The sequence below is a fragment of the Recurvomyces mirabilis genome, assembly GCF_035927965.1.
Source record: "Recurvomyces mirabilis strain CCFEE 5264 chromosome Unknown scaffold_2, whole genome shotgun sequence".
In the NCBI taxonomy this organism is placed as follows: domain Eukaryota; kingdom Fungi; phylum Ascomycota; class Dothideomycetes; order Mycosphaerellales; family Teratosphaeriaceae; genus Recurvomyces; species Recurvomyces mirabilis.
In genome coordinates, this window is record NW_027041936.1 from 247,339 (window position 1) to 262,134 (window position 14,796).

General features: G+C 52.0%; 6 protein-coding genes across 6 annotated transcripts; 4 read left to right on the top strand and 2 right to left on the bottom strand.

Annotated features, from left to right (window-relative positions):
• Nucleotides 1–157: 157 nt before the first annotated feature.
• Nucleotides 158–2,115, top strand: LTS14_000829 (uncharacterized protein; the record flags this gene model as incomplete). Its single annotated transcript, XM_064833540.1, has 2 exons — nucleotides 158–194; nucleotides 266–2,115. 2 exons carry the CDS (start codon nucleotides 158–160, stop codon nucleotides 2,113–2,115), a joined length of 1,887 nt encoding a protein of 628 aa, XP_064698501.1.
• Nucleotides 2,116–2,766: 651 nt separating this feature from the next.
• LTS14_000830 (uncharacterized protein) lies at nucleotides 2,767–4,189 on the top strand (the record flags this gene model as incomplete). The annotated part of the gene is made up of 6 exons (XM_064833541.1): nucleotides 2,767–2,846; nucleotides 2,918–3,119; nucleotides 3,169–3,346; nucleotides 3,405–3,489; nucleotides 3,541–3,647; nucleotides 3,699–4,189. The coding sequence occupies 6 exons, from the start codon at nucleotides 2,767–2,769 to the stop codon at nucleotides 4,187–4,189; spliced, it is 1,143 nt and encodes a 380-aa protein (XP_064698502.1).
• Nucleotides 4,190–4,336: 147 nt separating this feature from the next.
• LTS14_000831 (uncharacterized protein) lies at nucleotides 4,337–6,245 on the bottom strand (the record flags this gene model as incomplete). Its single annotated transcript, XM_064833542.1, has 5 exons — nucleotides 4,337–5,342; nucleotides 5,406–5,794; nucleotides 5,853–5,902; nucleotides 5,971–6,016; nucleotides 6,069–6,245. The coding sequence occupies 5 exons, from the start codon at nucleotides 6,243–6,245 to the stop codon at nucleotides 4,337–4,339; spliced, it is 1,668 nt and encodes a 555-aa protein (XP_064698503.1).
• Nucleotides 6,246–6,937: 692 nt separating this feature from the next.
• LTS14_000832 (uncharacterized protein) lies at nucleotides 6,938–7,791 on the bottom strand (the record flags this gene model as incomplete). The annotated part of the gene is made up of 2 exons (XM_064833543.1): nucleotides 6,938–7,602; nucleotides 7,656–7,791. 2 exons carry the CDS (start codon nucleotides 7,789–7,791, stop codon nucleotides 6,938–6,940), a joined length of 801 nt encoding a protein of 266 aa, XP_064698504.1.
• A 1,631-nt stretch (nucleotides 7,792–9,422) lies between these two features.
• Nucleotides 9,423–10,465, top strand: LTS14_000833 (uncharacterized protein; the record flags this gene model as incomplete). Its single annotated transcript, XM_064833544.1, has 2 exons — nucleotides 9,423–9,575; nucleotides 9,626–10,465. The coding sequence occupies 2 exons, from the start codon at nucleotides 9,423–9,425 to the stop codon at nucleotides 10,463–10,465; spliced, it is 993 nt and encodes a 330-aa protein (XP_064698505.1).
• Nucleotides 10,466–13,006: 2,541 nt separating this feature from the next.
• Nucleotides 13,007–14,584, top strand: LTS14_000834 (uncharacterized protein; the record flags this gene model as incomplete). Its single annotated transcript, XM_064833545.1, has 2 exons — nucleotides 13,007–13,327; nucleotides 13,388–14,584. 2 exons carry the CDS (start codon nucleotides 13,007–13,009, stop codon nucleotides 14,582–14,584), a joined length of 1,518 nt encoding a protein of 505 aa, XP_064698506.1.
• Between the last annotated feature and the right edge of the window lie 212 nt (nucleotides 14,585–14,796).

Genomic DNA, 14,796 nt, shown 5'->3' on the forward strand with positions numbered 1-14,796 from the left:
GATAACGCGTCGACTTCATGCAGGGTTCAAGATGCCTCCAAAGCCTATTTGATTACTAGCTCCAGATCTACATGCTGTTCATGACGGAAGACATAAGTTTCATAGAACATTGTTCTTGTTGTATACCCAGGCACACACCGGTCACGCTGTAAGCATCATGAAGCGCTTCACAAGTCTCATTAGTCGATCGAGGAGTATGTACATTACGAGCTACGCTAGGCAGCATCGTTTATGAGCTCATATAGCTAACTCCAGCCTTGCACAGGCCACGACAAGACCACAACGACTCGCGAACTAGCCAACGTACCAGCAGATTCGCCCGAAGCAAACGCACCGCGTGCGATCCGATCGTTCTGCGAGTCTGGGGCCAACAGCAATGGCGGGGAGGAAGTGCTGCACCTGCCGGTGATAGTCGAGGCAGCAGAGTCCTCGCCTGCTGCGTCGGCTGCGTCGGCAAGAACGATCCAGGAATTGCTCGGCAAGCAATGGAGTACCAAGCCCCATGTCCAGTTCAATGCGATCATGGTCCTGCGCATCCTCAGCGACCACCCAGGCCCGAGCTTCACCAAACACTTTGACAAGTCGTTCGTCAGTGCGGTCAAGGAGCTGTTGCGCAATTGTCGGGATCAGAGTACGCAGCAGATACTGCGCGAGACGTTGGACAGTCTCGAAGTCAACAAAGCGCACGATGAGGGATTACAGCCACTCATACAGATGTGGAGGAAAGAGAAAGGCGGCACAGCGAGCTTGAACCACCAGAGAGGGATGAGAGCACCGCAAGCACAATATCAGCAGCCCTATGACCAAGCGGGAGGCGCATACCAGCAACAACAGCAGCATTACGGTCAACCAGCCTACACAAACGGCAGCCAACAATACGGCAACCCACAGCAATCTACCAGCCGCCGCCAACTCCCACCACCCTTCGAGCTAGCAAGTCGAGTCGAGGAAGCTAGGAACACCGCGAATATCCTCTTGCAGCTCATCCAATCTACCCCCCATTCCGAGATCCCTGCCAACGAATTGATCAAGGAGTTCAATGAGAGGTGTCAGAGTGCTTCGAAGAGCATGCAGAACTATATCAGTGCTGATAATCCGCCACCGGACGATAATACGTTGCAGACGCTTATTGAGACTAATGAGCAGTTGAGTCTGGCCAGTAGTCGATATCAAAGGGCGGTATTGGCTGCACGCAGGGCAGTGGGGACGGGACCTAGTCCTGGTGCAGAGAGTGCGCCGGGTGGAAACGGTGGATATATGGGTGCTTCTGCTCCAGAGTCGCAGCCGCAGAGCTTGTTCCAGTCCGCACCTACGCAGTCGCAAGACCATGCGTATCCGGTTGCTGGCTCCTTGTTCGGTCAGTCGCACTATCAAAACGTGTCGCAGACGAATGGCTACTCGTCGCCACCTGGTCCGCCCCCGGGCCAACTTCAAGCGCAGCAACGAGCTTCGCAGCAACCTTCGCCGAATGTCTCGCCACCAATGCAATACTCGCAGCCTGCTCAGCCTGCGAGGCAAGGTCCAAGGACAGTACCGTTCTCCGATCCTTTCGCGGATCCTTTTGAGCACGAGAACAACCCTGCTCCGTTAGCATTCGAGCCTACAAATTATGGCAGTCAACGTTACAGCAACGTGCCCCAGCATACACAACCTCGCCCGCACGAGGCCAACGGCCTTGGCAGACGTGGAACTCTGGACCTTGAGAACGCATACAGTCCCAACCCCTCCGAACGCAACTCCTCCATCCCCAGCACCGTCTCCGCCCTCTCACCTACAGTAGGAGCAGGCAATACATCACCCACCCAACGTCCAGGACCAGGCGCCTGGCACAACAGCACCATCACCCCCTCATTCCTCGGCAGACAAACAAGCGCCGCGGATGGATTGACCATGCATGGAGCACAGAGCGATGACAACGTGGCGGAACTTGATCATCACTCTCAAGTCGGGAGAAGGGAAAGAGAACCCACGTCGCCAACGAGCGCGAATCGTAGTGCCGGCGGGAACTCGTTTCAGGTCTCGTCGCCTGTGGATGGCAATACGCCCCTTACGGAGCGGAGAGTCGATGTTGCGGGGACGGGTGGGTTTAGGAATAGTTTTATTGCGAAGAAATAGACTGAGCTGGATATGTGGATGGAGAGCAGTCTCTTTTTCGGGAGATTTTACAGATTGGTTTTTGATTTTCCTAATTTGGGCCTTCGATACCCATTGTGCGACTGATATTTGACGTGGTTAGGTAGATAAAGCACTGGGTAGCTAGTACAGTGTTGGCCGACGTCCTTGCTTTCTCTCTTCGACTTCGTCTGCTCCGCGAAACCTTTTCCGTACATTCTTCCTACACTTTCGCGGCGTGATGCGGGGTCCGTCGAACAGCCACACTACCAAGCTGGACTTGGGGTACACGACAACATGTATCCTGCATACTTGATTATGTCGGCTTCGGGTAACGTGTGTTGCTAGTGTTCGTGTACGGTCATGCTGACCGCAGTCGTGCCGTGAGGGTATATGGTTTGTTCTATCAGACTCCACGACATCACCTCCATCACTGCAATCTTATCCAGCCATAGTTCATTCACCACATACTGAGGCTTGCGGTCCTTACTACTGACTGCCGTTCTTCTTCACGTTCATACCTTCCAGGAATTGGTACTGTAAAGGCTGGTTGATACAACCTCAGAGACTTAGGTTCTCCCACGAACGAAGAACTTGAAGACCATAGCCCTCAGACCTCACACGAGATCTCTGTTGGACCCTCCTATCAACACCATGAACGGCGCTACCAACGGCAACGGCGCCGCACATCTGCCCTCGAAGCAGAAAGCGGCGCAGTTCGACCCGAAGACCAAGTCGGTTCAGATCAATGACGTGCCCGTAAGTCACCGAAAAGCAAAGCAACGAAACGCTTCAAGAAGCAAAGCACGTTCGCTCACGGCGACGTGTCCCGTGGCGGCTCGACCGAGGAGAGAATGCTGACGTTAGCACTGGTTGAGATCCCAACCATCAAGTCAGACGAAATCCTAGTCAAGGTCCATGCCGCCTCGTTATGCCACAGCGATCTGATGCTGTTCGAGCCGAACGATCAGGGGCTGGTACTAGGCGAAGCTGGGCCGTTTACAATGGTGAGAGTACCGTCTCACGATACGGATTGCCATTCTGACTAATGCCCAGGGTCACGAAGCCTGCGGAACCGTTATAGAAACCGGCAGCGAAGTCAAGGGTTTCAAAGCTGGTCAGAAAGTCGGCTGGCTACCTATCGTTGACTGCTGCTTCGACTGCGAGGAGTGTCAGATTCACAATTTGTATTGTGAACGTGGGACTTCTAAAGTGCAGGGTATGACTGTTGATGGTGCGTTTATCGTCGACTTGACCCACCTTGTAGGTTCTTGTGCTGATAGGTTCTGTAGGCTACTTCCAGCAATATTGCGCAATTGCCTGGCGGAATGCCGTACATATTCCGGAGGATATGGATCTGGACTCTTGTGCTCCCCTGTAAGACTACAATTTTCTATTTGATGGTCAAAGACTGACGCTCTGTTTGAGATTTTGTGCCGGCTGTACTGCGTTCAATGCTGTCACGGACACGATAGCAGAGCTCAAAGGCGAGCCTGGATCAACATGGATTGCGGTTGTCGGTTGTGGCGGCCTAGGTATGCAGACCCTCGAGCGCAATTGCTATGATTGCTCATCAATATGTTCAGGTCATCTTGGCATACAGTACCTCAAAGCATCTGGATACAAGGTCATCGGTATTGACCTCTCGCCAGCAGCGCTCGAAGAGGCCAAATCCCTAGGAGCGGACCACGTTTTCAGCCCGAAAACCGATAGCGATTACGTCCAGCAAGTCCGCAAGATCACAGGCAAAGGCTGCCATGCCGCAATTAACTATACCAACTCTGTGCAAGCCTACACTTCTTCACCAGACTTGCTACGCATGAACGGTGTCCTCATGGTGACCGGCATACCGCAGAAGCCTTTACAATTCCAGGCTATGGATCTGTCGATGACGAGGATCAGAGTCCGAGGATCGAATAACGGGACTACGCCACGGTTGGAGAAGTGCATTGAATTCAGTCACAAGCATGGGATTAAGCCGCATGTCACGCAGTTCGAGCTGGACGACTTCTCGAAGATGGTGGAGATGATGGAGAGCGGGAAGGCTACCGGGAGGCTGGGTGTGCTCTTCAAGTAGAAGTGTGGTATGACATTTTCGTCAATCTAGGCTACGCAAATACGTATCCTACGGTCAATCCAATTTGGCGTGAGCTATCACACCCTCACCGTGCTCATTACATGCCCAAAGAACGTCGTGATTGAGTCTTCTTTCTCTGCGGTCCCTCTATCGTCCAGCAGCAGTGGCTGTGCTGCTGCCTCCACTCGTGCTCGAAGGTAGCGGTACGAAAGGCTCAGTATGAGTCGCAGACGCGATGCCTGGACTGCTATAGTTCGCCGTGAGTGCCTCACTCCCATCAGCCACCACCAAGTTGCCAAGGACTCTGCGGAAGAACTCCAGGCTGGCCGCGGGTTGATAGAAGGGCACCTCGTGCCCGCTCTCGTACATGCGTAGGAAGGAGAAGTTGCCGTACTGCCTGACTTCGCCATATTCTTGCCCGTCTACGATGTATGGAGCATAGTCGGCAGCGCGGAACTCCGTAGCATGGGTGTAGTTGATCTGAAGCGAGAGAGCTTCGCCTCCAAGCCAATTACATATATAATCTGCATCGCCGTAATAAAGTGCAACACGAACGCCGGCGTTGAGGAGGTTCTCGAGGTCCTGGATCAGACTACGATAGACGAAGTCACCTGTCGAGCTGAAACCTCTTCCGACCTGGCTAGAGGAGTCGGCAGTGTAGTTTAGGTTGACACCGAGGGCGTTTTGGACAGCTGCAGTGTTGAGGTAGTCGATGAAGTATGTGGGTGGTGTAGGATCGTCGTATGGATGGCGGATATCATAGACACCACGGCTACCATATTCGTAGTAAGGCTCCTCCACGAATCCACGACAAAAATTCGTCGCCGCAGCACAGACAGCCTTACCAGCAGCAGTGGATAGATCGACTGCTGCGCACTCCAGGACCTGGTCTCGGCAGCCACCTTCGATGTAGTAGGCGACTTTCATGAAGTTGTATATGGACTCGTTGACGAGCTGGATGCCATAGGTGTTGTATTGGGTGAACTCGGGATAGTATGGTGCTTGGATCAGCTCATCGATGATGCCGTTGCCAATACCAAGGGTATCCATGTAGAGACATGTGCCGTTGGCCGTACCATTCTCGATCATGTTGTTCTGCTCGGAGAAGTACTCGTAGAATGCAGGTCCGTAGTGGCCACCATAAGACTCAGTCCTGATCGCTGCTTGTCAGGATGGCAAATATGCACTCAGATCTGACAGATTTGAGTAGACTTACCATAGGTTGAACGTTTTGTTCTGTACGGTATTGTCGAGGGTATCAAGGTTGGCCAAGAAGCCCTGGAGAATACCCCAAGTCCCAATAGCTGACAGATAGGTCGTGTCATATCTGTAAGGATCCGTAGAGCTGATCCTGCCATTTGCATCGGCTGGATCGTCGGTCGCATTGGTGTATCTGCCCGTAGTTGAGTTGAAATCAACCAGTTCCTCTGTAGCGTATGAAAAGCCGACCCCGATAGGCTGACTCAAAAAGAGCATATTCGAGACATTTGACCACGAGAACGGGTTTAGCTCTGAGGTTAAATTTGCAGTTACGTTGCAAGGCCCTAGCTCCTGGAAGAGACCGATGAGAGAGTCTGACCCCGGGCCACCATTGAGCCAGAGTGTCTGCCATCTTTGGTTAGGGCCCTGAGATGCTCAAGATTCGGTGTCGCAAGGAACCTACGAGTGGTGCAGTGGCAGCATTCTCCCGAGCTTCGAAGAACCAGAAGAACACTGGACGACATAGTCAGCAACAGTGCTAAGGTTTAAAGATTGCTGGTGCATAGTTTCTTGCAACTTACTATTCGTTGTCTCGTTCAGAGAGATGTAGCCGGAGTACGAATTAACCTAGACAATATTCAACTTGTGTTTGTTGCTGTTATACGAGTGATCGTCATACGCCAGGCGTTGTTTCACACACGCCATCTTTGCCAGGCTGCTTATATCGAATGGTAGCACCATCTGGTGACGATATGGTTATCACTCCATTAGGCTCTGCAGGGACTTGTCTCTTCTCAGGGTATGCAATTGCCAGCTGCAACACCGCGAAAGCGATGATTTGGTCGAAGAATCGCATGGTGTGTAGCGAGTAGTTACCGGCACCAAAGGAAGTTGTGGAAAACGACACTAACGTACATCAATGAAGGAGGAGATACATGTAGTTCTGAAGCACGTATCAACCTAATGCCCGTGGATCGTCACATCGCATCATTTTACGCAAAGCGAGGGATGCTTATCACATTCCTTGGCAGCCTTGCCATGAGAGGCATCTGCTATGCAACGATAGCAAGCAGATTTCGAGATGCCTTGAGTGAGGTGTTCGACTAACGCAAGAGTGCGGCTCTCGGAGGAAGATTAATGCCATATTAGGAAGGTGACGTCCGTGCCAAGCGTGGAGTTGCAAGGCTTGCGGTCACTATCTGCGGAGACAGTTGCAACCATGAATGCCTACAGTACTGCTCGGTTGTCTGAGTAGCTGCGACTGGAGGCATTTATGTCGCCGTGCTACTTCGATCCTCAAGTGATAGTCTCTCTTTGCGGCCGTACTCTGCCATTGGTCAGATGTGCGTTGCACTAGTATTATATGTCCAGCGCTCACCTTTTGTCGTACAACGCCGTGTCTTGCCCCGAATGAATACATCTTTACCGATCGTGCACTATCAGGGCGAGCACGCAGGATACTTTGCAATTTGCGGGATGTTGTTGGTCCGCATTCCGGCTGCATGCGCTGTGCGGTCTGGTCGGATCACAGGTGAGAGTTCAAATGTCTCACCTCAGGTCTGGCTCCCGCATCCAGCTGGCCAACTTGAGATTGTTCGGTTCTGCTTGTTTCTGCAGGTGGCTATGAGGCCTCACTGGTAGATTTGAGGGTCGTCTCTTGCCACCGCTCAAGTCTGCCTGGTGCATTTCGTCCCTCGCAAATATCCGAACGCCACGTAGATGGGTGTCCTTGCCGTTCTGATGGTTCTCCAATATGCGGACTTGAACGAGAAAAGCACGTAGGACCGGCCGCTTGCTCCAATCAATGCTAGATCGGGCTTCTTCATCATCCTCATCATCATCGTCCTGCTCAATTGGACCAACGTTGCCAAAGTCAACATCATGCCAGCCATTTGGTTGCTCAAAGGTCATCTCGGCAAATTCCTGAATGTCGTGCACACCCATTCCTGCAAGAAATTGAATTTTAGTAGGTGTGTAAGACTCGTCGTTGTCGAAGTCAAGTAGGACCTGTATTGAAACCACTGAGACGAGTTTAAAGAAGTGTATGCTCAGGAGATGTGGTTGTGGTCCATCAGATTGCCAGAAATGAGCAGGGTCGGGCGATCTCAGTGCAGCAACCCCATTACCAGGTTTCGCCGTGCTAACAGTCCAGGAAGCTAGCGAAGAAATCTCTTTCAATCCTGGCGGTGGAAACACTTCTGGTCCTTCATCATCTATAGCATACGTAATCAGTATGTCTTCTTTGCTCCGGTAGATATGTGGTTACCCGGCACACCCTCCTCCACCTCATCATCGATCTCTCCGGCCTCATGCAGACTGTCTTGAGCAGGATCAAGTTCCATTAACGGACGCTGTACCGGGTGCGCGACATCGCTGTGATTCTCGCTCGATGCATCGCTCATGGCCGATCGCCTTCGCGTACGCATTGAGGTTGGCATTATTGCCCTACAAACACGTTCCAACTACCCTCGCGTGCAGATCATGGCGAGATAACCCCACTATCTTACGATCCAAGCTCAGTTAAGCCCAAGCATCAGACTCGAATATTGGACATGGAGATCGATTGTTGTTGCCGATATGACGAATCTCGTCAGCAAATTCCAACCACGCGAGCATAGCCAGGACCCCCCACAATTTTACAGGCCATCGAGTCAGGGCACGTCAGCTTCAGCTTGGCTGAAACAAAAGCACTCTGAAAGGCATTCTTCCGGCAGTGCCCAGACGTGCACACAAACTTTACGAGGGATCCCACGCCAGCCCATCTATGCATCCGCAGAAAAGCGACATACATCGCATCGCGAGCTGCTGGCGACCAAATGCCCATGATCGCTTCTGTAGTGATCCTGGTCTCAGATACCCAACCGAAGAGCCTAATCTTCGCACATGATCGTCAGGGCTTCTTCACCTTGCGCCAGGGTCTCAAAGAACCTGGCTGTTCTCCGCGAGCGTAGGGCTGCTGCGTCTGGCGTGGCTGAGAATGTACCCATGCAGGTCACTGACTCACTACTGGTGAGAGCAACCAAGTTTCGATGATCGTGGCAAGCTCAAGCACACCTGGGTATTGGGCGGCATTTGTCACCAGCATTCACCTTGCTCATCGTATTTCTTCCGACTACGTGCGTATCAGACATCGCCCAGGCTTGGCATGTTCCAGTGCAGCAAGATTCTTGAAACAGCCGCCATATCGACAATGAACTCCTCGGCGACCTGTCAAAAATGCAACTGAAGCGTGGCAGACAACCACGCTACTGCAATGGGTATCAGTGCCAGTGGTTCCGATGCCATGGTCCATAGCCTAGCACCTGCACCATCTTCCGTAGAGAAGTCTCGGTTGCAATCTACTGCCATGGCAGGCCTGTCAAACGAGGCTGATCTAGGTTGAACGCGGTAAGATGGTGATCGAATGGGTAGCCCTGCTGCGGCCCGATCTTCTTGCTGACAGCCGAGCAAAGTTCAACATAGACACTTTGCATGCGAGGACATCATCCGTGCAATTAGATTGACGAGAGGGGGAAGTACGACAGGTAGGTCGTCTCAAAACCTGCAGCCATTGACTCCATCGCTTCTGTCCATCAACTTTCTTTGCATCAGATCGACAATCAGCAACTCGGGGCGATCTTGATCTTTGCTATTTATCACGTCTCTTGCGACATCTCTAGACATTCGCTGCGTGTTTATCTAGACTCTACGTCGTCTCCCACAAGCCAACATAGACCGACCATCTACCGACTGGACCATAGCGCTATAGGAACACAAGATTCAAAGGAATTACCGACTCTGGACTCAATCTCATCAGCCCTCTTGTTCCGATATCCTCAGCAAGCCTCACTAGCTAGGGGCTGACTATGATAGCCAAATAACAGCATACGCACAACGAATAGGGCACCCCTTGCCGAACATGGAGTCGTCTATGGCCGCAGCAAGGCTTATACAGCTTGCGAACAGTCGAAGTAACTCTCTGATAGGAGTGAGCGCGGCGTTCCTGGGAATCTCGTGGATAACAGTCATGCTGCGATTCTGGGTTCGGCGAACAATGGTTCGAGCCGTTGGCGCGGACGACTGGGCTATGCTTGCAGCTACAATCGTGTTCACCGGATACTGTATCTCCATGTTCTTCGTCACCACCTACAATCCTGATCTGATGCTTGGCCTTCTATCATTAAAGAAGTCGAACGAGGCATTCAAGGTCCGTCGTACCTCACTTGTTGATGCTTTCAATTACTGACGTTGAACTAGTATGTTATGGCCGCTATGTCCCTATATGTTGCAACCACCGTGGTACTGAAAGTCGCACTCGGCCTCTTCTATCTTCGAATAATGCCAAAGCGGTGGCAACGTAACACGATTTACGCCACCGTTGCATTCGCTGTCATTTACGGGTTCTTCTTCTTCTTCTTCACAATCTTCCAATGCGGACTTCCTACGGATTTCCTGCTAAAAGAGCTTGAGGGACAGTGTGTTTCGAAGGCTGTCTTGTGGCCCGTACTCTTCACGGCAAGCCTGATCAATGCAATCAGCGATTGGACGCTTGCTGTACTACCCATCCTTGTCCTAGCCAAGAGTAAGATGGTATTGCCAGCCAAGATCAGTGCTGGCTGCCTGATCTCCCTTGGAGCGCTCGGAAGCATCTGCTCCGTGGTCAGGCTGGTGTTCATATCTGGTTTTATGCCCGGACCGCACTTCTTCTGGACATCAGTCACACTTTCCATCTGGTCCATCCTCGAATGTGGGCTATGCATTAGCGCAGCGTCGTTGGCCACCCTACGACCAATGTTCAGGTGCTGCATCGAGAACGCTCGTACATGTACACCATCTCGTCGACAGCGTGGCAAAAGCTCGGCAGGAATGTCGGGAGGCGAACGCAGTGGTTCATTCCTTCCACTCTCTGACATAGAGAGTCCAAATAGCATTACTGTGACAAAGAGCTTCGACATTGAGGACGCCGACGACCACACCATCGACACTGTCATGAGCAACGCTCGAGCCATGGAGAAAATGGGCGTTTCTGAAGAAACGATTAGGAAATTGAGCCTGCAGAGATCAAAGTCGAATCCCAAACGCTATATCACGGCCTGAAGAAACATGAGTGGACGGCAACGGAATGCCTAAGGCGGGCGGCAAGCATGTCTGTATGCGCAGAAAAGGATGATAGTCCTGGGAAATATGGTCTACCTTCGAGTGTAAACCATGAGGAATACACCGCGAAACGACTGGACACTTCAATGGAAGCCTCAGTGGTCAGCCAACACAAGCGTCGGTCACTCGACCACGATAGTATTCCTTAGCAACGGTGTCACTACCAGATCGGGATCAGGACATCAGAGCAACGCGGCTCTACGCGCACCGTTGCCAAACTTTTGAGTGATGAACCAGGTGGCACCACTCAGCCCTTGAACTATATCTTTACGTGTGTACATACTGTATATCTCCGACATAGTCACGAACTCTGACTGCGAATGCCCGTTATATTGACCTCATGACACTACACAGTGTTTGAGTCTTGTCAGACAGAAGACCGTCTTCCAGATCAGGACCCTTTTGTTTCAAGAAGCCCAGCCACTTATCAACGGATGTTTCAAGGACGAAACAGGCCAGCTCAGCTTGCAGACATAGGCCGATGAGAGGGGTAGAGGACCTCGCTCTCGAGAAGAGCTTACAATCGAGCCCTTCGCCAGTGCGTTCATATTACTTTCGCTGCGATCGACGTCATCAAGCAAAGATGACATTTGGTTAAAACATCTAGGGCGAACATGGGGCGCGCAGCGCTCATGTAGGGCCCAAAGACATCATGACCAGGCGAAGGATTAGTAGATTAGATATAATTCGATGTTCTCTTGGAGATGATCATGCAATTGACCCGGGTTGTGTCATGCTAGGATTGCGCTAGCTGGGTGCATACGGATCTTCGTGCTCGCGATATCGAGTGCTTCATGCCCACTCGGGTACTCCGAACACGATCCATACCACTGATTCATGCGTGGTATGATATTATTCATCCTGTAGGTGCTAGAGTCGTCTGTAGCCAACCATAGATGCCGTGAGAGCAGCAAAGCATACGTTGATGTACCAAAGACTATCCAACGAAGCGTTATTTCGAAAGCCAAGAAAGGAGTGCACATGCAACGAATGAAGCTGCGTTCTCTCCATCTGGAAATCGCACGGCGATGCCATTTGCTTGGTACATGCGGATTTCGAGAGAAATACACCAACGAGAAGATTAGAGTGCAGACCTTGCAGTAGTCTCGCTAAGGATCTTGATTGATCGACACTCGGGCGCCGAAGCTTTCTCGGCCTCCACGGCAATTGCTCAAGTACTTCGGTACAGACTGCTTCTGCGGCTTCTGCTTGGTTGCTCGGTATCGCGGTGATCAGCGAAGGGCATGCGGGTGAGGAAGTGTTACAGTATCATCATGCCGGGGTAGTGCATGATTTGGAAACTGGATGGCATTATTGTACGTCGCACTATACAGCAGTCGACCTCGTCCCCATTGACGTTCGAGGACCGCAGAAAATATCGTCATCTTGTAGGACTCCTCGCTGGACAACTTGGCTTGGACGGTACGGTCATGCTCGTGGCGTGGCTCGCCCACAGCACTACACGATGCACCCTAGTCACCTCAAATAGAATAACCTCCACATTGTGCGTTGTCGGGAGATTTGTCTTTGGCGGCATGAGGCGGGCACTAGCTCTAACAAGATCTCGTGGGTGGACCGCTATATGCCCGAGACTCGACTCGACCCCTTCGCAAGGTTTGCCGCGTGAGATCTGTACTTGATCCTTCGGAGGAGTCTCCCAGTTCTTCGGCACACGGCCCCACCGTACTTGATCGCGATACACGCACTCCATGTCGTGCGCAACTCTCGATGCGTGGAAAGGACTAGAGAACATCTTGATGAGATTCTGATCACCTCGGCACCAGCAAACGATTACGCTCATCTGACACAGCGAGACTTTGTCGCGAAATTATTGAGCCAACGGTCATGTCTCAAAGAATGCTGGTCGTCCCAGGCTAGCTCCCTATCCGGCTCGATCTCGCCGACGACCTGCGCTTGTGCGACTGCCCCTAGCTGCATCTGCAGGTCACCATTCTGCTGTACAGTACGTGGACCCCTCGCCAGAATCGTTCGCACCCGATTCCTGACATTTCCATACCGGAGAGCACTGGTGTCTTGTTCGCATCTTGCGACCCTATCGCCCACTCATCCGTTAGCCGCGTCTGTACTGAACTCTGAAGTACACCTAATAGTTTGACTTTCGTCTTCTCGTTAGCGTATCGTTCATCCGTCGTTGGTCCCAGGCGCAAGTTACCGTATCCGCTACAACGCAACGTACGGAGTACATGATCCTCCTCCACCCATTTCTTTTCCTGGGCCTGCAAGACCTCTTCGACTAGCCCTGCGTCCCGTTTCCTCCGGCCAACAATTGTTCCAGATTACCAATAGTCTGTCCCACGACACCTCTCGTACATTGCCGAAAGCCAAACCATTGAACCTATCGGCTGAAGGACATCGAGGAACTGTACAAGTTCAAGCTATCATAAGGAGTATGCACGTGTGAGACTCACCGTTGAACCTTTCTCTAGAGGTTGCCGCCCACCATACTGTTGCCAACGACCCATGACGACCACGGTTGTCACACGCGAGAAGAGGGATAGCAGAGCCGACCTTCCATCTGCGAATGCTTGGAAGAGGGCATCTATAACAACGAACGAACCATATACAGACCTCTTCTCGAAAGGCGCCATCAGCGAGATCATGGCGGTGGCAGCTCGACCGTCGCGTGACAGGACGTCAATGGGGCAGTACGAAGCTAGCAAGCACAAATCTATTCATCAGGATGGCCAGTTCAGGTACAAGGAAGGTGCTGAGGCTGGTAACAACAGAGAGCGGATGCAGAAAGAGAGCCCAGTGATAGCGGAGCTCAGGACAAATGTGATTGTAAGTGCTACAGCATACACTGTGACTGTCTCGGTGTCAGGCAGGCTAATCTCCCGACAGATCAAAGACGAATTCACACTCGTTACAGATCTTAGCTACCACTTGGCCCAACGATATCTGAAACCCGACAGCAGCATCATGATCAAAGTCGATCATAGTGCATGCTTAGCATTGGGAGGCACTTTCGACCCTTGCTACATCCTCACCATCACGACCCTACCTTCAGAAATGGGCCCGACGCTCAACAAGCGCAATGCATCGCTCATACAAGCATTCATGGCAGATATTTTGAGCGTGTCTCCAGATCGTGGCATTGTGAAATTTCAGCCAATAGAGGAGGCCAACTACGCCATGAACGGAACGACAATGCTAGGACAGCTGGAGAAGCTAGAACGAAAGCAGGAAGAAGCAGAGCCTGGTGCGGCGCGACGCTCAAGTCGCAAGAGCATAACTTCCCCATACACAAGAGTTCACAGTGCCAAGGCTGACAACGACGCCAAAACGCTCTCCGCGCTCAATGGTACTCCTAACGGCAGCACACCCATCGAGAAAAAGCGGCGGAGCAATTCTGCCACACCACCAACAGGAACGTCGACACCAATGGTTTTCGAGCTCTCCGGCACCGATACAGAACGACCATCTACGTCGCACGGCGAGTCTTTTACTGCAGCGAACGGTCTGCGCATGAATGGCATCTCAACAGAAGACCTTTCAGCTTCCAAACCCTTCGGTGAACGTCCAAGAACAATCGCAGGACAAAGTCCGCACGGCTCATCTCGCGATCTCAGCAGGACCGAACCCATGCCAAACTCCAAGCGACAATCGTCATACCAGACACAATCAAAGCGCAACTCCATGATCCCAGAGGAGCCGAAGAAAACCAACGTACCTATTTCTCCTCGCCCTAAATCCGAGCACAGACCATCCACGGGCCCGATCTTGAAAACAGACATCTCGCGGCCCACCCCCATCACCTCTGCAAAACCCAACGACACTTACCTTGACGGCGTGTCTACACTCGGCAAATCGACCGCATCAGCACCGAACAAGATCGATCCCAAGATCGACGCACGGGCAGCTGAGAAGAATAGGGACGTTGATACGAAAGATACGGCCGCGAATACCGCCAAGCGAAGGAGTGTCGTGACTGCTACGCCGAAAATGCCTGCGCCGCCGCCTATTCCGGAAGACAAGAGGAGACTTGACCCGAAGGTTGGGAAGAGGAAGAGCTTCTTATCGGCATTCAGGCGGAGCTAAAGAGTAGCCTTGACTTTTTAATGTGGATGTTGTTATGCTCGCATTTCAATGCGGGCACTGGTGACCAAGGACGACATCTCCCAACCAGATGGGGGAATCTGTTGGAAATGGTCAGGAGCTACGTGAGCCAATTTGTTATGGAGGCTGATCGAGGGCTGGGAGGCCGTAATCTTGTGCCATGATACCCTTCTTATTCGAACGACAGGTGCTAG